General features: G+C 36.9%; 8 protein-coding genes across 16 annotated transcripts in view; 4 read left to right on the top strand and 4 right to left on the bottom strand.

Annotated features, from left to right (window-relative positions):
* Window positions 1–69: 69 nt before the first annotated feature.
* LOC128893102 (centrosomal protein of 131 kDa) lies at window positions 70–3,180 on the top strand. 4 transcript variants are annotated; one of them, XM_054153899.1, is made up of 11 exons: window positions 70–226; window positions 350–534; window positions 610–703; window positions 872–971; window positions 1,078–1,525; window positions 1,624–1,841; window positions 1,920–2,079; window positions 2,224–2,480; window positions 2,575–2,746; window positions 2,802–2,965; window positions 3,039–3,180. In XM_054153899.1, the coding sequence occupies exons 2-11, from the start codon at window positions 379–381 to the stop codon at window positions 3,175–3,177; spliced, it is 1,908 nt and encodes a 635-aa protein (XP_054009874.1). In that variant the 5' UTR covers window positions 70–226; window positions 350–378; the 3' UTR covers window positions 3,178–3,180. The 4 variants fall into 4 exon arrangements, 3 of the variants coding, with proteins under 3 accessions (XP_054009874.1, XP_054009872.1, XP_054009875.1); XM_054153897.1 differs by having other exon boundaries at window positions 70–534; XR_008461254.1 differs by lacking the exon at window positions 3,039–3,180 and having other exon boundaries at window positions 70–534; window positions 2,559–2,746; window positions 2,802–2,942.
* A 13-nt stretch (window positions 3,181–3,193) lies between these two features.
* Window positions 3,194–5,327, bottom strand: LOC128893113 (GTP-binding protein 128up). Of its 2 annotated transcripts, none has more exons than XM_054153924.1 (8): window positions 5,116–5,327; window positions 4,866–5,047; window positions 4,658–4,788; window positions 4,341–4,580; window positions 4,106–4,274; window positions 3,888–4,017; window positions 3,696–3,818; window positions 3,194–3,621 (listed from the first exon to the last, which is right to left on the bottom strand). In XM_054153924.1, exons 2-8 carry the CDS (start codon window positions 5,029–5,031, stop codon window positions 3,519–3,521), a joined length of 1,062 nt encoding a protein of 353 aa, XP_054009899.1. In that variant the 5' UTR covers window positions 5,032–5,047; window positions 5,116–5,327; the 3' UTR covers window positions 3,194–3,518. The 2 variants fall into 2 exon arrangements, with proteins under 2 accessions (XP_054009899.1, XP_054009898.1); XM_054153923.1 differs by having other exon boundaries at window positions 4,866–5,031; window positions 5,116–5,326.
* A 456-nt stretch (window positions 5,328–5,783) lies between these two features.
* On the top strand, window positions 5,784–8,324 carry LOC128893108 (actin-related protein 8). 3 transcript variants are annotated; one of them, XM_054153915.1, is made up of 8 exons: window positions 5,784–6,144; window positions 6,224–6,391; window positions 6,450–6,941; window positions 7,021–7,365; window positions 7,452–7,598; window positions 7,657–7,876; window positions 7,952–8,074; window positions 8,152–8,324. In XM_054153915.1, exons 1-8 carry the CDS (start codon window positions 6,115–6,117, stop codon window positions 8,322–8,324), a joined length of 1,698 nt encoding a protein of 565 aa, XP_054009890.1. In that variant the 5' UTR covers window positions 5,784–6,114. The 3 variants fall into 3 exon arrangements, with proteins under 3 accessions (XP_054009890.1, XP_054009889.1, XP_054009891.1); XM_054153914.1 differs by having other exon boundaries at window positions 5,786–6,144; window positions 7,946–8,074; XM_054153916.1 differs by lacking the exon at window positions 5,784–6,144 and having other exon boundaries at window positions 6,251–6,391; window positions 6,447–6,941; window positions 7,946–8,074.
* An 18-nt stretch (window positions 8,325–8,342) lies between these two features.
* On the bottom strand, window positions 8,343–9,555 carry LOC128893125 (uncharacterized). The gene is made up of 4 exons (XM_054153942.1): window positions 9,080–9,555; window positions 8,864–8,999; window positions 8,736–8,792; window positions 8,343–8,661 (listed from the first exon to the last, which is right to left on the bottom strand). The coding sequence occupies exons 1-4, from the start codon at window positions 9,436–9,438 to the stop codon at window positions 8,509–8,511; spliced, it is 705 nt and encodes a 234-aa protein (XP_054009917.1). The 5' UTR covers window positions 9,439–9,555; the 3' UTR covers window positions 8,343–8,508.
* A 664-nt stretch (window positions 9,556–10,219) lies between these two features.
* Window positions 10,220–17,745, top strand: LOC128893095 (protein ELYS). 2 transcript variants are annotated; one of them, XM_054153867.1, is made up of 6 exons: window positions 10,220–10,547; window positions 10,703–11,071; window positions 11,166–11,463; window positions 11,596–16,917; window positions 16,971–17,079; window positions 17,180–17,745. In XM_054153867.1, exons 1-5 carry the CDS (start codon window positions 10,518–10,520, stop codon window positions 17,045–17,047), a joined length of 6,096 nt encoding a protein of 2,031 aa, XP_054009842.1. In that variant the 5' UTR covers window positions 10,220–10,517; the 3' UTR covers window positions 17,048–17,079; window positions 17,180–17,745. The 2 variants fall into 2 exon arrangements, with proteins under 2 accessions (XP_054009842.1, XP_054009841.1); XM_054153866.1 differs by having other exon boundaries at window positions 16,971–17,092.
* LOC128893115 (coiled-coil domain-containing protein 50) lies at window positions 17,667–20,492 on the bottom strand. Of its 2 annotated transcripts, XM_054153929.1 has the most exons (6): window positions 20,201–20,492; window positions 20,043–20,105; window positions 19,844–19,961; window positions 19,589–19,754; window positions 19,244–19,523; window positions 17,667–19,174 (listed from the first exon to the last, which is right to left on the bottom strand). In XM_054153929.1, exons 1-6 carry the CDS (start codon window positions 20,256–20,258, stop codon window positions 18,903–18,905), a joined length of 957 nt encoding a protein of 318 aa, XP_054009904.1. In that variant the 5' UTR covers window positions 20,259–20,492; the 3' UTR covers window positions 17,667–18,902. The 2 variants fall into 2 exon arrangements, with proteins under 2 accessions (XP_054009904.1, XP_054009903.1); XM_054153928.1 differs by having other exon boundaries at window positions 17,667–19,523; window positions 20,201–20,487.
* A 472-nt stretch (window positions 20,493–20,964) lies between these two features.
* LOC128893118 (protein-S-isoprenylcysteine O-methyltransferase) lies at window positions 20,965–22,719 on the top strand. Its single transcript, XM_054153932.1, has 3 exons — window positions 20,965–21,655; window positions 21,855–22,334; window positions 22,413–22,719. The coding sequence occupies exons 1-3, from the start codon at window positions 21,458–21,460 to the stop codon at window positions 22,593–22,595; spliced, it is 861 nt and encodes a 286-aa protein (XP_054009907.1). The 5' UTR covers window positions 20,965–21,457; the 3' UTR covers window positions 22,596–22,719.
* Window positions 22,720–22,871: 152 nt separating this feature from the next.
* LOC128893003 (basement membrane-specific heparan sulfate proteoglycan core protein-like) overlaps window positions 22,872–24,216 on the bottom strand; it is an 11,900-nt gene continuing 10,555 nt past the window's right edge. The window contains exon 8 of the mRNA XM_054153702.1: window positions 22,872–23,261. Within this exon, the coding sequence (XP_054009677.1) occupies window positions 23,249–23,261 (13 nt within the window). The 3' untranslated portion in view covers window positions 22,872–23,248. The remainder of the gene's footprint in view (window positions 23,262–24,216) is intronic.

The following is a 24,216-nucleotide window of genomic DNA, read 5'->3' as shown; positions in this document are numbered from 1 at the left end:
GAATTATGTAACTAATATTGATTAATTAACGATAATTGCAATGACAGACAATTCCTATATTTGTAAATAACCGATAAACAAACGAGTGTAGGCTAAATCGATTTGGCGTGTTATAATTCATATTGTGATCATGAAAACAGGTGGGCAGCTGTTTAGCAATCGTCGGCGTTGGTGTTGGTGTTGTCTAGGCGACTATAAAAGCACCGATAAACACCGTATCAAGCAGGTATGATCAACATTAGCCATAAAAAACTCCATGGAAAGCCACCGGTCAAGAAATCTCTTCGATCCAAAGACGTTAATCTGAAGCAAAGTGAACTTGCCATGGAAAATGTTTCTTATGAGAAAGAAAAAGATAATTCAAACCCAGCTATAAAAATGAAGAAAGAAGACTACAACCAAAACATCATCGAATCGACGACGTGCTCGTTTGAGCAGCTCTGCGATATGATTAGCAACTTGGAGCACTTGGACGACAACATTGCGAGCAACGTGGAAAACATTGCTAGCGAGATGCCAGAGATTAATCTCCAGGTTTGAATTGCTTGTAGAATGATCTTATTGTTAGTTTAATCTAAATGCGGAATTGAATAGGGTTTTTTCTTGCAGCTCGAACCAGAGAAAGACAACTCCAAAGAAAAACGTGAAACAAACGAGTCTACTTACGACGACATAATGTCCTTTTTAACGAAACTCGAAGATGGTATACTAACATTTAACATAAGCATACGAGAAGAATATCATTGACTCTGTTCACACAATGCACCTCTACGTGACACTTTTCTCACGCGCGTATACATGTATTACACTACCCATCTCGACGTTAGAATTTAATCAATCAGGATTCTTCTGAGGATTTTCAATGTTTCAGGTTCTCTGGATTCAACAAAGGTGAACGTACCTGAGGTGGACGCAGTAATTCTTCAAGAGATATTCAGTTCGAAACGTTTGGCTTGCGTTAATTACGACAGGTGAGAATTCGCTAATAGTTGGGGCCTTATACAGGGTGAGTCACTTGAAACAGACTCTTACTCAAAAGTAACTATCTATTTAACTGTCTCGATCTTGTTGGTATAGCATTGTTGCAACCGAGGTTACAAACCGTATCCCTCGAGTGTTCGAAGAAGACTTAGCCATGGCACGATTACAACTAGAGGAGAGAAATGCCACTATAACGATTCTAAAGGATCAGCTCAAGTCCGAACGAAAGCTTGTCTGCGAGAAGTTGGATGCTCAGAGTAAAAGTAACGCTTCCAAGCTACTGGCACAGAAAGAGAAATACAATGCAATCGTGAAGAGGCATCAAAAGTTTATCGAGCAACTCATCTCTGAGAAAACTGATCTGACAGAAAAGTGTAACTCATTGATGGAGAGAGTCAACGAGATGGAGATTAAGGTACAGAGAGATCTGAAATGCGCCGCTGACAGACACTGCGTGGAACTCCAAAGGGCAAAGGAACACTATGCAGCAGCAGAAAGGATCAAAAGGGAGCGGTGGATAGAATCTAGGACCACAAAGATCAAGGTATTCTTTGTACCGAGAAGAAATATATATGAGTTCTGAAGGTGCGATTTCAAGAATAAGTGCAACGACGAATGCTAACGCTGCGGTAACACTTCCAGGAGATGACTGTGAAGGGTTTGGAGCCTGAGTTGCGAAACATGATGGAGCAGCATGCCGAAGAGATGCTAGGGCTAAGAAACGCGCACATGAAGGAGCTCCAAGATACAGAATTGAGAGTAGTAAGGAGATCTAATCAACAGTTGGAACAACTTCGATTAGAACTCACGGATAGCCATGAAAGGATGTTAACCAACGAGAAGAATATTTTGTGGGCCAGGTACGATACCGCGATTCGCGTTACTCTAAATGTTTCAAATGGCGTCTACAATTCAAAGTGTCCTTTCTGTTCTGTTAGATACAAGGAGAAGTTGGAGGAGCAAGAAAGACAATTTAAAGCGCAAGAAGCGAAATTCGCGGAAGAACTGCAACGTGACAGGGAAAGATTTAGCAAGAAACAAGATAAACATGACGCTGAAAGAGAAGCTGCGTTACAAAGAATTCAACTGCAATGTCAGGTAAAAATGAAATTCCAAATTTTTAGCCTAGATATTCTTTCTTATAAGAAACTCCGAATTTTGTATAATAAAACCCTTTAGGATTGAAGATGCCAACTAACAATATTTTCAGTGAACTAATCTACATAAAGTATTTATTTTTAGCAAGAAATAGAAGCTCTGAGACAACAGCATACAAATGAAAAGAAAGCTCTTCAGCAGTCACTGAAGGCGGAATGGGAGGCTTGGCTTGCAGACTACAAGAGACAGCAAAATCTAAAGCTTCAAAACACCGAGAGCGATATAATAGACAAATGCTACAAGGAAAGGGACCGACAAATCGAATTAGCCATTGAACGCCTTGAAAAAGATTGCCGAGACACGAAGTTAACCCTTCAGCGAAATTTTGATAATAAATTTAGGTAACTTTAGCAGTTCGTTAAAAAAACTTTTTGTGTAAATTTAAACTCCGTGTTTGAGGTTTCTAGATATACATATAGTCGTGTACTATTCCAGATTATTGAGGGAAAAGTTCGAAATGGACTTGCAAACCGCGATCGACAATGAAAAACTTTATAAAAATAAATTAGCACAGACAGAAAATAAACTTAGTCAAAGTGAAATTCAATTACAGATGGTGGAAAAAAAATTACAAGAGTATCGGTCTGATTGGAAGAACATAAACGAGGTATGCGGTACGATTCCCAAAGATTTATTCATTTGCGATAACATAACGTTTTCAGGCGGTTAAACGATCAACTATGGAAAAGGAAAATGCTAAAAAATTAGCTAGGCAGGAAATTGAAGTAGAAAAAAGGGAATTGGAGGAAAAGATTGCTTCGCTTTACCAAGAAATATCTCGAAATAATGCAAACAGAGACGCTTCCATGGCTCAACTGCACAGCAGGTTCCATTTGTCAATAGACAATTTATTAAACAGAGTGTTTTCTAGTTTAATTCATGAGTTTTCTACGTTTCAGAATTAAACTGATAATGACTCAAAAAGTCCTGACGATAAAAAATCTCACCAAACAACTGGACGATGTTAAATCAAAGTGCCAACATTTGGAAAAGTTGGTGGACCAGCAACGGAGAGAATATATTTTAAAATGTTTATGAGTAGGTATTAATTACGTTTATCGGTTATGTGTTTTATTTTATTTGTATCGCTTTTGTCGGCCAGCTAACTTGCGTTTAAGAAATAATTAGTAATATACATTTATTCCATAAAAAACTAATATTCAACCATTCCTAAAAATATTCTGATCTGTGTGTGTGTCTGTGTGTGCGCGCGCACGCGTCTTGAGTTTTGGGCGTATTTTATTTTTTATTATATAGGCTCGCAAGAAGCAAAGGAAAAAATCAATTTAAAAGCTTCGATTCAAGTGTAAAAGACAAAACCACTTATAAAAGTACATTTGAATGAATCGGTTCTACTTGGATTGCATGTAGAACTGAAATTATACTTTTTTCACAATTTGTACAACATCTTCATCGCATAAAACGTGATCTTTTCCAACTTTCTGTGGTTGATGTTTCACCGATGACCCCCACACAAGAGCACTAAAAATAACAGAAAAGAAAAAAAATTGCAATTATCGATTCTTTTCAAGCATAAACGTGTCGAATAAACTCACTATTTAAATTCTTTTGCGATCGATCGGTGAAGTTTGTTACAAAAATCTTCGACGGTTCGCTTCTCTCTATTCAATACTACAGGAGAATTATAATCAGGAAGCTGTCCTTTAGGTTTGGTATAGCTGAGAAAATAGTAAAGTGAGGTAAGTAAATTGATAATTTTTAGAGAAATTAAAAATTAGAAAACTCACATGCGCACCAGTTGTAAGTAGTCCCACATTTTTTCGAGCAGGTCATCAAAGTTCCACTTATGATGAGCAGAAATAGGCACGCAATGAGGTATTTTATAAATGACATCTAGTTCTTCGATACTGATCTGATCTGAAATTAGACACAGCCCATGTTTCTAATCAACTTTGTCGATTAGGTGAAAAATGCTGGTTTAAATTAAAGCATCAGATCACACTACCTATTTTGTTGAGCAAATAAATACAAGGTACATAAACACGGTTTCCCTCAATGACATCTATCAGATCATCAGATGTAGCATCATAACGCAAAGTAATATCAGCATTGTGAATTCTGTACTCTGACAGAATAGTTTTCACATTGTCTATATCAAGTTCTGATTGTAGACACTAAAAAGTAAAGTATCAATATGATGAATCAAATTGCAAACAGTCTTTTTTATTTTCTATAATTACCGTTGTCTGAAAGTTGATGCCACCTTTGTCCTTCTTCCTGAAGGTTATGTTTGGTGGCTGTTTATTCAATCGTAGACCAAAGCCTTCCAATTCGTGTTCGATCAACCTTTTGTGTCCAAGTGGTTTCAGTACATCCAAAACAATGAATATTAAACTACAGGTTCTAGCAACCGCTATAACTTGTCTTCCACGTCCTTTACCATCTTTGGCACCTTCGATAATACCAGGCAGATCCAATAACTAAGATAGATAGATAAATAAGAAGATAAATAATATTTAAACAAGGAATGCAAAAGCATAGAAACAAGCATAGAAACCTGTATTTTTGCGCCTTTGTACTTTATACAACCCGGGACGGTTGTAAGAGTTGTGAATTCGTATGCTGCGACTTCGGAATACACACCCGCGAGAGTACTCAGTAGCGTAGATTTACCAACAGATGGGAAACCTATAATGATTGTGCAAACAAAATTAGAAAATTGCTTTACTTGGTTGCAAAGGGTAGAAGTTGAACTTGATACACACCAACAAAACCTATTCTAGCATCTCCAGTTTTGGCCACTTCGAAACCTTGCTCCCCGCCTCCTCCGCCGCCTTTGGGAGTTATGAGCTCTCTTCTCAGTTTAGCTAATTTTGCTTTCAGTAAACCTAAATGCCCAGACGTGGCTTTATTTTTTTGGGTACGAGCCATCTGTTAGAAAACATAACTTGAGACAGAAAACTTATAAAATTAAATACGAAGTGAATTGATAGATCGAGACGGAAGTGAGGTTACCTCGGCTTCGATCGAAGCAATTTTCTCCAGAATTGTGCTCATCTTGGAATAATACGATTTAACGAACTTTTCTCAATTTTTATGTTTAATACACTTTCTTTTTTTAAGATCTTTCTCTTTCTTCCATTACAAATTCACGTTATCATGCACGTGCTGACAAGTTATACACGCATGTTACACACAATAGTGCATCCAAAAAGGTCACCGCTCACTAAGCCGCTCAGTGAGCGAACTTTATGGGGAAGGTTTACCCATATTATATTTTAATGTAGACTAAATAAAAGTTTTGATTGAATAAAAATTTCTAATATTTATTTTAAATGATCTCTCTTGCTTAATGAATTGACAGAAAGTGTGTTAAAATATTTGAAAGACAAACAAAATTAAATTATGTTTCACAAAAGACAATCAAATGAATAACATCGAGTTAACAGTTAGTTCTTCTTTATCGATGGTCTTCATAAATCTTCTTATCGACGGTCTTCATAAATCTTCTTATCGACGATGAAGAGTGCGTCCACCACAATTTTAGCACTAGTGGTACCATCGGTGGAAGAACGCCTAAGTTTGCAGTGAAAATAGTTGCCAATGTTGTGATTAGATGGCGCCACTACCTAAAGGGTTGATGCTAATTGTTGCATTAATAATAATAATGTTTAAATTAGATACTAAAATAATATATCGTAGTGTTGCAAATCGAAGAATCGTATTAGTTGTGTATTTATAAAAAAAGAAAAGAATATTTGAGCGAACGTGTCAGTGGCGCTATCTAGCGGCAACAGTGATAAAACTATAGCTTTGATGGCTATATGTAGTTTTCTGTGACAGATAGGTTAACCTAAAACTTCATAATACGTAAAGGATTTTTCAAATTTTATTTTGTCGTAGACAATAAAATAACATTGACCAAACGACAAGATAAATCAAGAACCTGATCAATGAAACAGACACATTACCTTTCAATCCATAACATAACTGGAAAAAACATAATATTTAATCATGCCGGTTTTCCAGGAATCTTGCGCGGAGGTACTATTTTAAATAGTTCGATAAAGTTGTTTATGCAGGTAGAGCTCACTAATATCCTGCAAATTTTTTTTAATTTTAGCAAATCCAAGCTCAAACTATTGTTATAATTCATCCTGGCTCTATGTACCTTAGAATGGGTCGAGCATCAGACCTGAATCCTTGTACTATACTAAATGCTGTTGCGAGAAGACGTTTGCCAGAAGGATTTGAATACAAAGATAGTTTATTACCACCAGCTATTCCACGAGTAAGTTGATCCACAAATACTTTTACAAAGGTCTCTTATTCTTTATTGTTTTTAGTAGACAAAAGAGTTAACACAAGCAATGGAAGAATCACGCCTCCAGGTATCCCATACTTTGCAATCTTGTCTTCAATCTGATGGAAGAAGAAGATATGCCACACCTCCACAGCAGATAGCTGCTTTTAATCGCAGATCAAATCCAGAAATATCCTCTCCATGTAGCGTCGAATGGATAAAAACAAACAAAGACATAGTGGTTGGAGATGATGTATTGTCTTTAAATCCAGATGATAATTTTAATATTCACTTTCCATATAGGAGAGGGGAACTTAATGTACATTCAGGGCCTGGTGGTAGTCTACGAGCCATCATGGCTGACTTGAAAACAATTTGGGAATATGTTCTTACAGAGAAAATGAACATTCCATTAAGAGATTTGAAACATTACAGAGCTGTTCTCATTGTACCAGACATCTATAACAGGCAATACTTGAAGGAATTTACAACTCTGATGCTCTGTGACATTGGATTTGGAGCATGTTTTCTCTTACAAGTTAGTATACAGTAGTTATTATGGTTTCTATGTAGGTCAATTGTACAATTTTTCTTCTCTCATACTTCTTCTTTGGAAGGATCATGTAGCAGCTACATTTGGTGCAGGATTAGGCTATGCATGCGTCGTTGATGTTGGAGATCAAAAAACTTCAGTGTCCTGTGTAGAAGATGGAATTTCTCACAGGAATACAAGAGTGCGTATGGATTATGGAGGAGGGGATATCACTCAGACATTTTTCTGGTTGCTTCAGAAGTGTGCTTTTCCATACAAAACGTGCGATCCTTCGAATAAATTAGATGCATTGCTTTTAAATCAACTCAAAAAAGATTTTTGTCATGTTGATTTAAATATATGTGGCTCCCAGGAGAAGACATTCGTGGTTAGGAAACCCAAACAACAAACAGAAAAATATACTCTTCAAGTATTCAAATTTATATATAAGATTTTATTCGACGTAATTTACAAATTCTTTGATTGATTCATACTTGTAACAAATACCTTTTTCAGGTTGGAGATGAATGTTTGGTAGCTCCACTTAGTTTGTTTCAACCGGAATTATTCAAAGTTAGTGGAATGCATAGCGTACACATACAAAAGAGATCAATGGGAGATCCCGAAGATCCACACGATGAAAATTACTTGAGGGAAACAAGCGTAAGTAGGACGTGTTTATTTATTTTGACTCGAACAACCGTTAAACTTGTTGCTTCAGAGAAGGGGCATAAAAGAAAATTTGGAGCAAACGTGTGAAATGCAAGAGGAAGCAACTGTTCCCACGGTAGGAGGAGAAGAAGAAGTGGTGGTAGATGCTGTGGATTCAGCACCGATTGCCTTGTCGAATAGAGATTTGGACGCTCCGCGTGATTTTATAGTTGGCCCCCAGCAGCTATTAGGCCTGGATCATGCCGTGTTGCAAAGCATTGATCGCTGCCGTGTGTATTTAATGGATTATTAAAACAAAGTATTTATTTTATCTACTACAATATACTGATATTTTACAGCTACAGAAGATTTGAAAAGAAAGATGTACAGCTGTGTACTTGTCGTGGGATCGGGTATGAAATTTCAAGGCATCGGCATGTGGCTACATAATCGGATCTCTCTTCAAATTCCCTACATGTACAGAGCTGGTACATTCACTCATCTGTTGATTTAGAGTTTTCAAAAAATGTCTAGGGCAACTCTTTCATTTTCTATATCATTGCAGAACAACTTGATATCATAACACAGCCTAAAGAAATGGACCCTGGTATGACAGCATGGAAAGGTGCTGCTATCTTGAGTTGCCTGGAATCTGCTCAAGAATTGTGGATTGGTCAACAAGAATGGGAGCGCATCGGTGTTAGAGTACTGAGAGAAAAAGCACCCTTCATGTGGTGAAATATCAATGAGCCAAAGTATTGTTTGTAAGTGTATTTTGAGAAAGGTCTTTAATTCTCTATATTTACACACTGTGTAGTATTAAAATTAAATACTATATAGGATCTCTTTTATACTTCTTAAATTTATACAATTAAATTGTAAGTCATTATACCTTGAAGTCTTATTAGAAAAATATTATCTCTCATAACATATCTATTAATTTAACTTTACTTTTATCGTTTCTATGATACACAATGATGTCAGCTTCAATTAAAAAGGTTGTCAAATCCAAAACTTGCTGTGTAACATCTATGTATGCATCATCTCCACCTTTTATGTACGATGTTGTCAGAGCCTGAAAATTGTTAAATTTATTTTTATTTTTTTCTAAGCAATTTCTCATAACTTTAGAATACATTTAATATTTACTGCTAGAAATTCTATCAGGTCCTCGTTTTCAGGAAAAAGTACGTTTACCACGTCACGCTAGAAATTTAAATGCAGCTTATAAAATAAAATTTAAGTAAAATACTATTATCATATTTTTCTTAACATACCAAATCCGTCTTTACAGTTTGAAATAGCCGTTTTAGGAAGGTGTATTCTTTAATGTACATTGTACTATTCACCATTTTGGTGTGCTCTAAAGAAGTCTGTTTCATTTTCTTCAGACCTATCTTTTTGTTTTCCAAACTGCAACAAAACTGATGGATTTTAGATAATCCTCTGTTACAGTGTTTTCATAGTATATACTCCCTTTCCCTTTTACTTACTAAGATATATCATCGTTAATGTACGATAAGTTTTCTCGCAAGCTTTCGAGAAGCTTTTGGGTTGTCTGAACTTCCTCCTCCAGTTCTTTCAAAACTTCAACGTGTAAATCGGATGTTTTTAAAACAGGGTAATCTTTAGGTCTCTCTTTAAGAACCTGATTCAATAAATGTTGACAATATTTGTGTTGATTAATCCTTATATTTTCCGAATCAATGTCCTCCTTATAGGCTGTCAAATCATTCATTGACAATGCATCTATCAAATCTTCTATTTCTCGTACTCGTTCCGTCTTTGCATCTTTTAACGTTTCAAAAGCATCTTCTAGGGTGTATTCCATTCTCTGTATATCGTCTTCCATTGCTTTCAGAGAGTTTTATAAAGAGTATTTAAATTTTATAATGTAAGTACAACTTGACCGTCCCACGAAACCGCATGAAATTTAGGTTAAGTGATTCGTTTTGAATTTTAACGCCGGTACAACGGTACAAGTCAAAAAAGTGGTCACTATAGAATTCGGCCTAGTGAAATAGAGGGCGCAATGTCTCAGAGATTGTTTCTATACAACCATAAGTTTACATTAATTAGTTCATGCTATTTACCGTTAGATGGCTATTCGTTTCAGTGAAAACATTTTAAACTATTCAAAGGAGCTCTAAGACTATTGCTCCAAGTCTATGCTTTTTAACAAGGGTGCGCAAGAGACCCAGCAAAACTCCGAGTTGACTTCAGCGACAGTTGCGGAGAAAGAATGATGTCAAACGTTTGCAATTTTCCAAACAGTTATTGTAATTTTATGAGGCGAGGAAGCGACCTTTCTGGCTGATTTTTTTTTGAAACTGTTCCTTATAAAATACCGTTGCGGGAGGCAGTTACACATTTTGCAATTTCGCTTTTGAAACTTGCTAAAAATACGTTCAAAGACAAGAAATTTTTTTTTTTTAATTTTTTCCAAAAAACGCTTGACGAAACGATAGATTTACTTCTCCTGATTACGAAATGCATAATTATGATATGTTTTTTTCATTATTGTGCCTGAAAAACGGGAAAAACTATCTAGTAGTTCACCTACTTTCCGTTGGTGGCGCCAGTTTGTCTCCTGCGCGCCCTTAAACACAGTTGGCAGCACGTATGATTGGCAGTATTTCTTAACGTACTTCGCAGTTGTATAGTTACGGTTTTAAAATGTATTCACGAGTAGCGAAACGAATTTAAAACAATACCAACACTTTTCATGTATTTCCAAATTACTCTGTGTTTCAAATACTTTGTCGAATGATATTGCAAACATATGCCTTAGAGATTCGCCATAAATCTTTTTGCGCAAACGTGACGAGATCATTGAAATTTGGCGGTAACATAACCTTTATAATTATCTCGACAAAAGAATTTATAAATGATTTTTTCGAATTTCTTCTTCTATAATACTACGCCCAAAATATGAAGGAGTTGGAAGAGGTTAACTGCGAGGTAATTTTTCTTCTATAATTTCTTTTTTCTTTCACTCTATAGTCTCAAGGTCTCCACATGATTACCATGCTGCAGTAAATTCTTTAGTGTACGATATTCATTTATTCTGAAACTCCTTAGAATCCTAATATAACAGCAATTTTATTTTTACTCAGGTTCGCAGCATTGTAGACATTCAACATTCCATATTGAACCACCTTAATAGTTCAGAAGGAGATAATGGTGGATTATCAAACGGTTTGCAATTATACAGTAACCTTTGCGGTGGGTTCTTGAATGATGTTACATATGCTTGGCTGAGTTATGGTTGTCATATAATAGTTTTCAATGTTAAAACTGGAGAAAGTACTAGTTCGTGGACCTTTCAAGGAAAGATCAATTGCGTGTGTCAGTTTCCTGCAAAATCTGGGGAGCTTCCATTGCTTCTTGTTGGCTTAGATAATGAAGCCACTAGAATTAAAGATTCTGTGGGTTTGCTCTGCATATTTGATTGTACTACTTCTCGTGTCTTGAGAGCTATAAAAGTGAGTATTTGTGAAATGTTATTTGTATTATGTATATAAACCCATCTACCAATAATTTTATGAATTATCTGAAATTATTTGTATGCTTGCATAGATGCCAGCTGGTGTAGAACAAATTTGTATTGTGTCTGGGGGTGCAGAGTGGGAAGAATTCAATGATAAGAGACCTGACGACATACTCATGCAGATGGATGGCATAGCTTGTGTAGTACTACGCAATCTTAATCATCTGATGGTAGATCTTCAGAGATCTGTCTGGGAAGTATCCGATCTATCGATTGTAATGGATGAGGCTTCCCCAGCTGAAATAGAATTTCTAACAACTAAGGATTCCTTTAACCGGCATCGGTCAAATAAAAGTAAACATATGGCTTGCAACTTGTTGAATCAACGTAAGAAAACTTGTTTTTACATATTATCTAGACCTAAACCTAATCTCAGAATTAGCTCTGGGTTAGTTAGGTTGTATTTTGGTCAGATCAAGAAGACACAATTTATGTATAATTAAAATCTTATATTTATAGGTATAGAGAAGCATATTGGATTTAATAGAGAAGAATTTGAATCATCTGTTTTCCTAGATGAAAAGTTAACGAATACCATAGTCAGTTCTACGAAGATTGGCTGCTTGATATCTGGATGCTTGGGTAGAGTAATTATATGGCAAAACGATGGTTCCGTGGGATGGATCAGTCTGCCTATCAATGAAACCATGATAGTAACGCATTTGGCACTGTTGGAACCAACCGATGATCCTCGACCTTTTTATTACTTGTGGGTTGTTTTTCAAGACGATTCGTTCAAAGTACCGCCTCTATTAAGAATGTTTGCCTTATTGTTTGAACGCAAATACTGCGACAGAGGCACAAATCTTTACTTCAACTTGGAAGCCGAACCCAGTCTCAAATTTGAGTTTGAACTGGACACAAACGACAGAGTTGTTAGTCTATCCACCATAGAAAGAGGAACAAATCCAGATCAAACTGAATTAGAGTTCAAACGAGGAGAGGACAGCTTGCTACTAGTCTCTACTACTGATCGAGCCGTGCTCTTCGATTTGAATCAGTGGTACAAAGAGCAGATGCCTCAAAACATCAGCGAATGCAAAAACCCTAATAGTATATTAGCTAGTTATAACACGAGATTACGCCCTTCCACTGTTGCTAGCAGCGAAATAATCAGCTGCGCTTATGTTCCCCGTAGCCTGCAGGAATTCCCAAACAACAGTTTAAGCTCATCAGAGGAACTTTTTTACCCAAATTCATTGTCCCTTGAATGGATAGAACTGAGCTTATCCAAACTGACATTCTGGCTGTATCGGGGTATCCAAGCTGAGCTGCTACGCGAGATAGCGCTGGCAGGACCACTGGTGTTTACCCAGCCTTCCGAGATGTTCCACAAGTGTCTTTCGGTTGGCCTGGTACCCTTCAGCTCAGACGTTTCTTTCACGAGTGATCTTAACGTCCAAAGAGACATGCTGCTGTCGCTCTGCTTAGAACAGCGTTGGACCACCTTTTTGATTAGATGTGCAAAGGAATGGTCAGACGGTAGCGTGGCATACATGTACCCAATCTTCTTGAAATGGGGCATACAACGCGCCTCTTCCATAAAAATGATTGCGGATAACTTATGCATACCTCTGTTCGACCAGTCGGGCAACAACATAGGAGAATCTGAAGTGAAAACCCTTCGATTCTGCTTCCAACAGCTGGAATGTTTGTCAAACGTAGTGGCAAAGTTACCTTTTGAAACGGGGAACCTAACAAAACAGCGGAGAGCGCTTAAAAGGGTGTCCATGTACTTCCAAGTGCTTCTATGGTTCTATGATGTAGGTTTACTGCCTGAATCGCAGGACCTGGAGGATCCTATACCCCTCTCCTTTGCACTGAAGATTCCCTATCCTTACGAGAAACTGCTTTCCTTGTACAAGGAGAAGCGAGAGTCCGTTAACGATAAACAGAGCGGTGAAAACGATGAGGTTCTTTTCATAGATGAGTTGATAACACGAGAATGTCCTGTCTTGAACTTGCAGTGGGAAAGAGAGGCTGGGGACGCGTCCAACAACGGGCATTACCCACCTCCGTCGTTACAGTCATTGCTGAGGAGTTACTTGACCGACTGTAATCAAACAGAGTCCAATGAAATCGAATGCAAGCATCAAATCACCATTTATCTTCTGATGGATTTAGCGATGTTATTGCAAGGATCTTATCCTGGTGTGGACCAGCTGATCAAGTACCCCTCGTCATTCAAGATGAGCCCCAGCCTTATAAAACTCACGCAAGCATTCTGGCTTCTCGATCATGATGATTATCATGGATTCCTGGATATGATGACTGGCCCATTAATCTGTGACTCTGACGTCAAGGATTGGCACCACAACCTAGTGTTGAGGACCTTGGTGAAGAATGGCCAACACAAATTAGCGTTAATGTACTTGCGTATAAGGAAGCCTCCCTTATCCTCCGTTCGGGACCAAAGCACTTTAATTGGCCTATCGGTAGAGCATGGATTGGTCCAATCAGCCTTCCAGCATAAACCGCAATCTCACTATGCCCAGCTACTCATGTGCTTCTTTCAAGCCTGTAAAACCTACGACAAACTGGGCGACATCCTGCACCTGGCTCTGACTTCAGAGGAGGAAGAGATGTTCATCAAGTTCCTGGAGGAGTCCAAATCCGAAAATATGCGATTGCTGTACTACTTGCAGCGTTGCCGTTACATGGAGGCCAACAGTGGTTCGATGTCTGTTGCCTCTAAGTATACTCACGCAGACATGCTGAACGCTTACAATGTAACCCTACCAGATGTGATGAAGAGGTTCTCTGTCAACATGGACAAAACAAACTGGGATACAGGCTTGGAGCCAAGGTATCCCAGACCTATGACTTATAACAAGAGCTCCCAACGGGCAACGAGCCTTTACGAAACTGTTATCAAGAAAGCAAGAGAGACTTTTCTAAGAGGAGAGAAGTCTGTGATCCCTTTCATCACTGCCCCTTGTACCACCTTGAAGCTGAACGATGATAAAATCAACATAAACTGTATAACGTCTCCAAAAGTCTTGCAGACAAGTAGGAAGCGTACTTTAGACGAAGTACAGCCTGAAGAAGACAGTGGAATGAGAACTCCTGACAGGGTGAAGCGTAGAAAGTTTCTCGACGATGGCGAAACAGCCCTAAACGCTGTATTCAGCACTCCTTTAATAAAACGGAAAGTAACCAGTAACAGAGGCACTCCCATTGAGACCCCTCAGTCTATTTTAAAGATCAGGCAGCTCATGAGGAGCTCGGTGTCTCCCACTGCTAGTGGCACCTTGCAGAGGGAAGCCACAGACAGTCCAGTGTCTGACAGAGAAAAAAAGATCAACCGGCAGATACGGTTCAATATTCAGAAAAAGAACAATTCCTGTAATGGAGAGGATAGTTTTAAGCTTAGTCTGTCCGAGGGCTGTGAAGAAGCATTTTTCAGTTCTACAATGAGCGACAAATCCCTCATGGAGAGCACAGTCTTGTCTGATAGTAGTTACACCTGTAAAAATATATACACTGCCCGTCCTAGACCCAGTCTTAGGAGAACTTATTTGCAGACATCCACAGAGTCATTACAGAACCCTGCAGTTAAGTGTTCAACGTCTAAAAGTTCTACAAATTATCCCTCGGTGGATTCACCCAGCACATTAGAAAACTGCTCCAGAGTTCCTTCGAAGCTTATACCGCAAAATTTAGGAAAGGTCACTTCGATGCTTTCTATTTCCTGCCAATCTTCAGCGGTACTTTCTCCGGATAGTAGCTTTGAAACGATTGTTCCTCCAAAAACATCGAGGAAGATTAATCAAGAGTATTCATGGAACACTTCCAATGCCGATCCTAGTTGCCTTACTTCCTCTACTCCTTTCACAAAAGATCCTAGACTCGAGAAAAAAAAAGTGAATGTGGACAACGTCGAAGAAAATTCTGAATTGTTCTCGTGCGCACAAAGTATGTCTCCAGTTATACCCAAGTCCAATTGTCTCCAATTCAATAACAGTGAAAAGGGAAGCAGCAATAAATTAAGGCAAGATAGACAAATTAAATACAACAATGGAGACATCTTAAAAAATAGAATCTTGGAAACTGAGCATGAACAGATGGATGTCAGTCAAGCAAAAGATTTTGTCCAAGAAGACGCCAGCAATGAAGAAGAATTTGAAAGCTTTTCTAGTAGGTTAAACAATGACTCTGCTCACTCTGAAAACAGGAAACACAGCATTCATCAGAAGAATAGTGAACACTTCGACATAACTGATGACGAGTCTTGGAACAGTGGCGACGAAATGGCTCTAACTCTCAATGAGACACATGAGAAAATAAAACAAACACCCTCAGCGCACGCAGAAAATATCTATGATGCTTCAAACATTACCGACGATGAATCTGATTCCAGTGCGGATCCAACTAAACCTGAAAGGAAAGAAGGAATAGGAATACCTTCCTATTCGAGAAGGAGTGTATATAAAGAATCTACAATAAAAGTAGTTTATGATCAAAAAGAAAATGTAGAAGAACATACGATAAATAAAGTCTCGACAAGTTATGATAACAATAATTGTATTGTCAGGGAAGAAATAGAAGAGGTAGTTCCTGTTCACTCTAAAGACACCTCTAGCATAGACGATGTGTCTTCCTTTATCGATGAGAGTATTACGCCAAGGGTGACCAGGTCTCGTAGAGCTTCTTCGATAACAAAAGAGATAGGATCACCCTCCAAGATCGCTGCAAAATCTACAAGATCGAGGCGAGGAAGTTCACTAGTGAAGGAGGTGCTAATTGCCTCTATTGCAGACGAAGGTATTAAGCGAACAGTTTCGTCTGGATCGGAGGATTCGTCTGGCGCCTCGCCAAGGAAGGTCAGAGGCAGAAGAGAATCTTCTGTAGCGAAAGACATTTCACTCAAAGAAACAGAAACGGAAGATAAAGTACCTGTAAGACGTAGCATGAGACGTGCTGCTTCTGTGCAGAAAGAACTATCAGAATTGACGAAGCCATTGGCTAGAAGCAGTCGGACTCTATCATCGTCCAATTTAGTAACTACACAAGAGGGTGTGAAAAAGCAAGTGAAAAATAAAGATTCAACAGTAAAAAACTTGTCAGACGAAAGAAAGTCAAATGTAACTTCATCAAAGTCAGCAAAAGAGTCAAAGTTGAAGGAAACAGAGGCGGAAGAAGTGAGTACTGTAAAATCAGCGAGGAGACGTAGCAGTTCTGTGCCTAAAGAAATAGAGGACAAGGTGAGAAGTCGAAGATCTAGCAGCGTAGCGAAAGAAACTATTCCAGAGGATGGTGAACTCTCATTAGAAACCATGAAAGGAAGACATATGGTGCTACCAGCTGTGGGCAGTCCAGCAGCAAACACGCGTAGTCGGAGATCATCGATACAGTCAATACCAGAAGAACTCGAGGAGATTTTGAGTGTGCCATCAAAGGAAAGGATCTCTGCTGCGAGTAACAGGAAACAATCTGCACAGAATACTCGACAGAGAAGAGCTTCCAGTGTTGAGCTTTCGCAAGCTGAAACGCAGAGGAGAACCAGAAGTGCTCGCGGTAAAAGTGTCCTCGAAGAGACAATAGTGGAAGAGGAAGCAGTTGAAATGGAAGATCAAGTAAATTCAAATGTTTCTAAGACTAAGAAAATGCCTGCAAGAAGAAAACGTACTGCTTCAGGGACTTCAGTTCCCCAAGAAACGAGCGAAGACACCTCAAAATCAAGGAAAGGTAGAAAAGGGAACAACCTGAAGCAAAACATTACCGATGAATTTTCATTCTCACAGCCAGAGAAGGGAGATGCTCCACCATTGGATCAGAAAGGTAATAGCAGTGATTTTTGTTCTCAGTTCTGTATACATTTTGAAATCTTTCAGCTATGGGTGAAGTGCCGAATTACGTGTTTTCACCTCCTCATACTAGGTCGAAGGCTACCACTTCCTCTGAAGGATAGAGGAACAACGCATTGTACAGAAAATTTCACAGGTTGAAAGAATGGGTAAATCATTGTAGAATGAACTTTGTACTGCCTAAAAGATCAAAGAGTATAGCGAATTAAATGCAATTGTTGAAATTTCTTTTTTAGCTTAAGATCCAAAGGATATGGCTTACACCCAAAACTTCAGTTCGTATCAACCTTTTTAACTTGTCGTTTTCTTGAACCAACAGTTCTTAAATGACGTGTACAGCAGTAACCATTATAACAATGCCCTTTAAATGATTTCGTTGTCAATAGAAAGAGAGAAATTTCCAAAGTGGTTAAAAAAAATTGTTTTTTGTTAGCGTATAATCAATAAGTCCCTTATTTTAATTAGTTTTTTTCACCAATGATGAATTTCCTATCAATGTCGAAACGTGTAAACAGTTGTACAGAAAGAAGATTTTGTTGAACCATATTTTGAGAACATTGAATAGCACAGTGTTTTCAAAGTGTATCATTAGAGCATAAGGTTGATTATTTTCATAGACAATTCGCTAAATATACTTGTTACATTGATATCATTCTTTTCTTAACGATAACTTCATGGTATAATATATATATTCTATAAGGTTCTGAATGAAAATGTGTATCATAACTTTGTAAATAATTTATTGATATACTCGTGTATAGCTGTATTCATACAATAAATGTAAAAAAAGAATTAATGCATATATCTATCGAATAAATTTCCAGTCACCATAAATAATAAGTCGTTTAAATTCTAAAGCAGTATTAAATAATACTGCAAACAAACTGAACGTGCATACGTTTGTGAGTATAATTCATATATAGGTTAAGACAGACTATATTTAAATTTATTCTCAAACTTACAATTTCCAGCTAAAGCAAAATCTTGTAAAGATTATCAATATATGCGCACAGTTCTCTACAACTTTGAACTGTAACAGTTTATTAAAAAATATTTATTCTACGTGTTAAGCAGCATATTAAAGCACGTATTTGTAACTTCACATTTCTCTCAAAATGGATTTTTTCTCTTGGTAATACTTAACTTCATCGTCTGATACAAACTGAACGTTACTAACGTTATCTTTGGCAGTAAATTATTCTTTGATCTGTACCTTAAATATTTAGAAAAAAAGCATTTCCTTCTAAAAAGCAAGCATAATTTTTATGTACAATAGATCTATAATAAATTTTTTTTAGAATGCAAAATATAAAGTCTGCGTCAACTAAATTATTTCATTTTGTATTTAGCCTAAACGGTCAATCTTTGTACATTGTTTGCTTATTTTATTGTATCCTTAATTCTGATTGTCTAATCTCCTATTTAGTTTCTCATAAAAATCTATACAATATCTTAGTACAAGTATTATCGTACTTGAATTTGATATGAACTGTTTGTAGCAAAAGACAGATCTTGTTCAAGATTTATAGATCTTCCTTGCACTATATTCTTCCAAAAGGCACGTTCGCACTTATGCTATACAAAGGATTATTATTTTTTACAGGACATGAAAAAGAGTTACTGTCTCAAGAAGAAAATCAGAATAATTATGAATTTGTTCGCAAAGTAATTCTTAATTTCTAAATAACTTATACTACTTCTTCATGGCAACAAAAAAAAAAACTTTCTTCAGTGAAAAGCACGTCTCAGTAAATGAAACTGAACGCTTTATGTAAGTTTTTTTAATTTCAGCATCTATCAACCTTCAACTTTCAGAGCCTATCAATCTTCATTGTCTAGCTTATAATGCTTGATTTGAGGACACAGACAAGGCTTTTGATATTAACGAAATGTTCTAGAAGTATTAGAAAATCCTTTTCTAAGATATAAACTCTGAAAAGTTAAAGTGTTATGGATTATCTATTGTTGTTTGCAACCATCCTTAACTCTACGCTTGTGTTTCTCCTCATGACCTTGGGACGGAGACTGAATTTGATTTCGTCGTTGTCCTTGTATGGGCATATAGCAAGGAGCATCCTCGTTCATAAGCTCTTGTGGTGGCGTGGGTAAAGCATACGTGGGACTAACTGTGCTGCTTGAACTACTAGAAGTATGGCGATGTGTTCCGTTGTATGTAGGATCAATAATTGCAGCTACATTCGGTACTTCTCGCACAGTTTCAACAGGATCATCTAGAGTTTGTATTTCCTCAGGATTAGGATACTGCTGGCAATTTAGTGTATACGGCATTCTGCTCTTACTCGGTGTACTTTTCAAATCCAGTTTGTCTGGTCTCTGTGGCTTCTCTGTTAGATTTTGTTCCTCTAGTTTTTGAAGCTGTCGTTCTAACTTTCTTTGCCTTGCTCTCTCTCTTGCCTTCCTGACCTTTGCACGTTCTTTTTCCTGAAGCATGCGCGCCAGTTCAGCATCTTGTGCTTCCATTGCTATCTTTTGATCCTGCAAAAACTGCTCGTCAACAGGCCCTTCTGGATTGTCCGTGGCATTTTCTTCCTCCAGCTGCTGCAACTTTCTTGCCAATTCCTTTATTCAACAGATTAGCTTCAATACATGAACATACAGATACATAAGGGATGTTTTAGAAATACCTCGTCTTTCTCTTCTTGAATGTGTCGTTTAATTTCAAGCTGTGCTGCCTCGTCGTCCAATCTTAACTGCAATCTCATCCGTTCCTGTAACTCCCGTTCTTTCAATTTCTCTTCCCGTTCTAAAGAGAGCGCAACCTGTTTTGCTATCAGCGCGTCTCGTTCCTCCCTAAGGAGTGAACAATTTCTATTTAAATATTTTTTTCAGAAACTTGAAACTGACAAGAATTTTACAGAATATATCTCTTTAATACTGACTGTTGTTGAACGTAGCTCTGGTACTTTAATGTTTCCAACTCCTGCTCAACACGTGCCCTTGGTAAATCCTCCCTAACTTGAGCATTACGAACTTTGTTGCCAGTGTAGTGTTCTCTGACTACAAATTATAATAACAAAGACAATCGATTAAAATACAGCCAATCGCGTAGTAGAAGAATATAACATCTGAAATTCTTACTTTCCTCATCCTGAAGTCGATAGGCGAGGGCTCCGTCTTCGTGCACTAGCCATTCTCGACAAACTATTAACAAAAAGTTTGCATTGGAAATGCTCAGTTTAATCAGTGACCATAATTGAAAATGACAGGAGAAATGTAAAAAAAAAAGACAGATGTACCTTCGTTCACTCGACCAGCTTTGGGCAGCGTATCAGAGCTCAGCACAGATTTTGCCATTTTTCATTACTTGCTATTCTTATTGCTGAGAAATTCTCGACTTGAACGAGTGTCTTGTTTACAACCACCTTACGGAAGACGTACGTCGTTTTCTCTCCATCTTGAATAGCAGTGAATGGCAGTGAATAGGCAATGCACGAGTGGTGGTAGTGTCTTTTCAAACATAGTACATTTCTCCTTTCATGGTGTGAGTAGAAACGTTCTCACGCGTGTAGGAAGTATGTCAGTGCATATGTATATTCACATGTTACTGCAGTTTCTCAATACATATTACATCTAATAAACAATGTAATATTTGTAAATGGTTTCATTTATTGCTTTCTATTCTTTGCAGGTGTAAGGTGAATTAGATGATTTTTTTAGTAAAAAGGGAGGAATAGGGTAAATATAAAATGGTAGTACAATAGACCTTTTCATGATCCTCAAAATAGGACTCTTTTGGCGAAGAGATATAATCTCATTGCTGTTAGACTCATTGTTTTTATCGAAGCCAAATATATCTTTGTTTATACTTTTACAATTATCTTGAATAAGAATCACATAGTAGTGCAAAATGGGAATTAGTGATACTCGTCATCTAGCGGTAACAGTACGAATTAGTTTCACTACAAACTTGGGCAGTTTCTCACCGATGGCGCCACTGAGCTATAGTATGTGGTGGACGCACTCTTCATCGTCGATAAGAAGATTTATGAAGATCATCGATAAAGAAGAACTAACTGTTAACTCGATGTTATTCATTTGATTGTCTTTTGTGAAACATAATTTAATTTTGTTTGTCTTTCAAATATTTTAACACACTTTCTGTCAATTCATTAAGCAAGAGAGATCATTTAAAATAAATACCAGAAATTTGTATTCAATCAAAACTTTTATTTAGTCTACATTAAAATATAATATGGGTAAACCTTCCCCATAAGTAATAGATACATATATTTATGCTCAATTGCTCAAATACTCACTGAAAAGTATATTGTTCATTTTCCAAAAGTAGAAAGCATCAAAAACATTGTCGATCGAACAATCACGCGGTAACAGTAATTAAAATGTTACTCTTGAATTACTATGTGAACTGTCTTCATAAAACCTATACAAGCGAGGTTAGAAAATCAATCATCGAAGAAGTATAATAGCAATGGAGAATCATTTAAACATTATATTATATATTGTGTCGAGAAAACCAAATAAACAGTAAGAAAATGCTGTGCTACGATGGAAAACTCAGTTTATATTGTTTCACTGTGGCTAGTTTTGTCGCGATTCTACCAGAAGTGCTTTTGAGGTTAGAATTCGACGTACCCGGTGTTTATTTCAGTAATATATGGTTAACGCATCTCTTCCAATATGGAGTTCTAAACTTTCTGCTATTTTTTGCTTTTCGTGGGGTTTCTTACCAGGTAAATTGACCCCAGTAACAATTAATTAATTAATCCTTCGCACTTTAATTATAGACTAGATAGATATGTTGACAGTCAACTTGGAGTCATTTTACATTTCTCAATTACGCAATGTACCAATACGCAAAGGATTAATAATTAGTTCCTTTTATTAAAAATATCATACTATACATGATAATAATACTTGCATTTACTCCAGGTTTCTGTGAGAGCAGTTTTCATAGGTTACGCCTTTGGAATTGGAATTTTAGTGTCACTCGTTGCACCTCCTTCGTGGCAAATGTTCGGTGTATACATTACCATACTGGCTATCTTCCATTACTCTGAATTTTTGAGCATAGCATGGATAAACCCATCGACTCTTTCCATTGACAGCTTTATTCTGAATCACAGTGTAGCTTATGGAGTGGCAGCATGCTCCAGTTGGATAGAGTTCATTGTTGAGAGACAATACTTTCCATTGATGAAACAGGCTTCGTCTATATCGTATTTTGGATTAATATTGTGCATTTGCGGAGAAATTTTGAGAAAATTAGCTATGTTTACGGCAAAGCACAATTTTAATCATATTGTACAAAGCGAAAAAATGGACAATCATGAACTGATTACTTATGGAGTCTACAGACTTTGTAGGCACCCCAGTTATGTAGGTTGGTTTTATTGGTCTATAGGAACACAGGTAATGATTTTTTGTGCTGAAAAATCTTACATGGGATCAGGGAAAAGTCAAGTAATTCTTATGTATTTTTGTTCATAGCTGATACTTCAGAATCCATTTTGCCTTCTGGCATACACTGTGGTGTCTTGGAAATTCTTCCATGATCGCATTTTAATTGAAGAGATTACTTTGCTTAATTTCTTTGGACAGGACTATATACAGTATCAGAAACAAGTGGGCACAGGACTGCCTTTCATATCTGGTTACAAAGTTAATTTATAGCAGGCAATCTCTGTTTAAAAATATGTGTGAATTAAATGTAGGCTTCTTAACAAAATTATATTTATTGTCTCATTTCTTTTCGAAGAATTATTTAAATAACAATACACTACACTTTCGTGTGATGGTAGATACTTTCGTTTGATAATTATACATATACATATCCTTTTATACTTATATATGGAACGTATTTATGATAGTGAATACATGTTTTACATACTGCATTATGGCATAATGCTGTGGCTGTTTGCGTTGGCATTCAAAAAGCATTCATTCAGTGTCAAATAAATAAGAAGGCGCTAGATTTAGGTTACTTACAGCTGCATCTTACTAATTTCTGTACATGATCATTTACAGTGTTTTGATAAGGTTTTAATATATTTTTAAAGACTGTACGCATTGTTGGCTGTTAGTGTTGCCATAACATGATTTGTAAAAACATTTCGTGGCCGATTTACTTAACCTTTTACGGAATTAGAACAGGACTTGTTAGTGTCACGCGTGTGCATTGCACTTGAGTCTTCTTTATTTAGTGATCACATGGTAAACAAATGTCACATTGTCTGTTATATAAATCTAAAAAACACACTTGGCAGGTAGATGTATTAATTCAAAATAATTTTATACGTACCAGTTTGCGGTAGTACTGTATTATATCAATGTAGTGTTCTGTAAACAATAAATGATAACAATCTGGGAACCTCATTCAGATATTCTGCACCGTTGCCTATTTTGCTTTACGTCATACAAATATCGATAGCGCACTGTCCTATTTAAGAAACAGTGTATGTAGAATGTATGAAACACAAACATTGCAAGATAAATTGCAATTAAGATATTTAAGGTTTTCACGGCCCGGTTATTTTTCATGGTTGATATTAATTAAGACTTCTCAGCATCACAATAAGCTTGTTCCACTTTACTTGTTTCTTAATTTTTCCATTGAATGTGTTTTCATGGGGGTCTTACTTTGAAATTAAGAATCATCAACCAGAAGGGACAGACTAAATCTTACCCAAAGGAATGGCTTACACCCGGAAGCCTTGGTTAGTATCAACCATACTTGCGATTATTTACATAACTGATACAAATTACATTATAACTAGCAACGCATTTTACTAGCACCGATGATCCTAACTATACAAATATTTTGTAAGTAACTTTCTTTTGATATCACATAAATGGAGTTTGAACTGTTTCGATAAGAAAAGTGTGTATGCTTACAAGGGAATATATCCAATTGTCACACGCCGATTTTCAGAAAATTTATGTGGAAGGTAGTTCTCAAAAAAATATTTGACACGTATTTTTTTTTATCGGCAATCGTCAATATCAAAGGAGTGAAAACAGCTCCTAAAGTTGGGGGTTAATACCACGTTCTTTTAAATATCTTGAAAACTAGAGAAGCTAGTTAAATAATAGCTAAATAATTTATTGGATTTTCCATTGATGGTAATAGTAGTAGTAGTAGTAGTAGTAGTAGTAGTAGTATAGTAGTACATAGAACCATAGTAACTCTCAACGATCACCCTTGTCACGATTCGTTGACAACTCGTTAATAACAAGTAAAATCGTAACGAAAACGGTCCTTGTATGTTGCCAAGGATCCTAATTACCTTCCACG

Source organism: Hylaeus anthracinus, unplaced genomic scaffold, assembly GCF_026225885.1.
Source record: "Hylaeus anthracinus isolate JK02 unplaced genomic scaffold, UHH_iyHylAnth1.0_haploid 2, whole genome shotgun sequence".
Lineage (NCBI taxonomy): Eukaryota > Metazoa > Arthropoda > Insecta > Hymenoptera > Colletidae > Hylaeus > Hylaeus anthracinus.
The sequence above is the reverse complement of the archived record's forward strand: the minus strand, read 5'-3'. Positions and strand labels throughout refer to the sequence as shown.

Coding starts and splice junctions, on each gene's coding strand:
- LOC128893102 (XM_054153897.1), top strand. CDS start 229: ATGATCAACATTAGCCATAAAAAACTCCATGGAAAGCCACCGGTCAAG. Junction 1,526..1,623: donor CTAGGACCACAAAGATCAAG/GTATTCTTTGTA, acceptor TAACACTTCCAG/GAGATGACTGTGAAGGGTTT. Junction 1,842..1,919: donor AAGAATATTTTGTGGGCCAG/GTACGATACCGC, acceptor CTGTTCTGTTAG/ATACAAGGAGAAGTTGGAGG.
- LOC128893113 (XM_054153923.1), bottom strand. CDS start 5,157: ATGAGCACAATTCTGGAGAAAATTGCTTCGATCGAAGCCGAG. Junction 5,032..5,115: donor TTGCTTCGATCGAAGCCGAG/GTAACCTCACTT, acceptor GTTTTCTAACAG/ATGGCTCGTACCCAAAAAAA. Junction 4,275..4,340: donor GCATCAACTTTCAGACAACG/GTAATTATAGAA, acceptor TTTACTTTTTAG/TGTCTACAATCAGAACTTGA.
- LOC128893108 (XM_054153914.1), top strand. CDS start 6,115: ATGCCGGTTTTCCAGGAATCTTGCGCGGAG. Junction 6,145..6,223: donor TCCAGGAATCTTGCGCGGAG/GTACTATTTTAA, acceptor TTTTAATTTTAG/CAAATCCAAGCTCAAACTAT. Junction 6,392..6,449: donor TACCACCAGCTATTCCACGA/GTAAGTTGATCC, acceptor TGTTTTTAGTAG/ACAAAAGAGTTAACACAAGC.
- LOC128893125 (XM_054153942.1), bottom strand. CDS start 9,438: ATGGAAGACGATATACAGAGAATGGAATACACCCTAGAAGATGCTTTT. Junction 8,793..8,863: donor AAACTGTAAAGACGGATTTG/GTATGTTAAGAA, acceptor TTAAATTTCTAG/CGTGACGTGGTAAACGTACT. Junction 8,662..8,735: donor ACCTGATAGAATTTCTAGCA/GTAAATATTAAA, acceptor AACAATTTTCAG/GCTCTGACAACATCGTACAT.
- LOC128893095 (XM_054153867.1), top strand. CDS start 10,518: ATGAAGGAGTTGGAAGAGGTTAACTGCGAG. Junction 10,548..10,702: donor TGGAAGAGGTTAACTGCGAG/GTAATTTTTCTT, acceptor ATTTTTACTCAG/GTTCGCAGCATTGTAGACAT. Junction 16,918..16,970: donor TCCACCATTGGATCAGAAAG/GTAATAGCAGTG, acceptor GAAATCTTTCAG/CTATGGGTGAAGTGCCGAAT.
- LOC128893115 (XM_054153928.1), bottom strand. CDS start 20,258: ATGGCAAAATCTGTGCTGAGCTCTGATACGCTGCCCAAAGCTGGTCGA. Junction 20,106..20,200: donor AGCTGGTCGAGTGAACGAAG/GTACATCTGTCT, acceptor TTTTGTTAATAG/TTTGTCGAGAATGGCTAGTG. Junction 19,962..20,042: donor TCGACTTCAGGATGAGGAAA/GTAAGAATTTCA, acceptor TATAATTTGTAG/TCAGAGAACACTACACTGGC.
- LOC128893118 (XM_054153932.1), top strand. CDS start 21,458: ATGCTGTGCTACGATGGAAAACTCAGTTTATATTGTTTCACTGTGGCT. Junction 21,656..21,854: donor TTCGTGGGGTTTCTTACCAG/GTAAATTGACCC, acceptor CATTTACTCCAG/GTTTCTGTGAGAGCAGTTTT. Junction 22,335..22,412: donor ATTGGTCTATAGGAACACAG/GTAATGATTTTT, acceptor TTTTGTTCATAG/CTGATACTTCAGAATCCATT.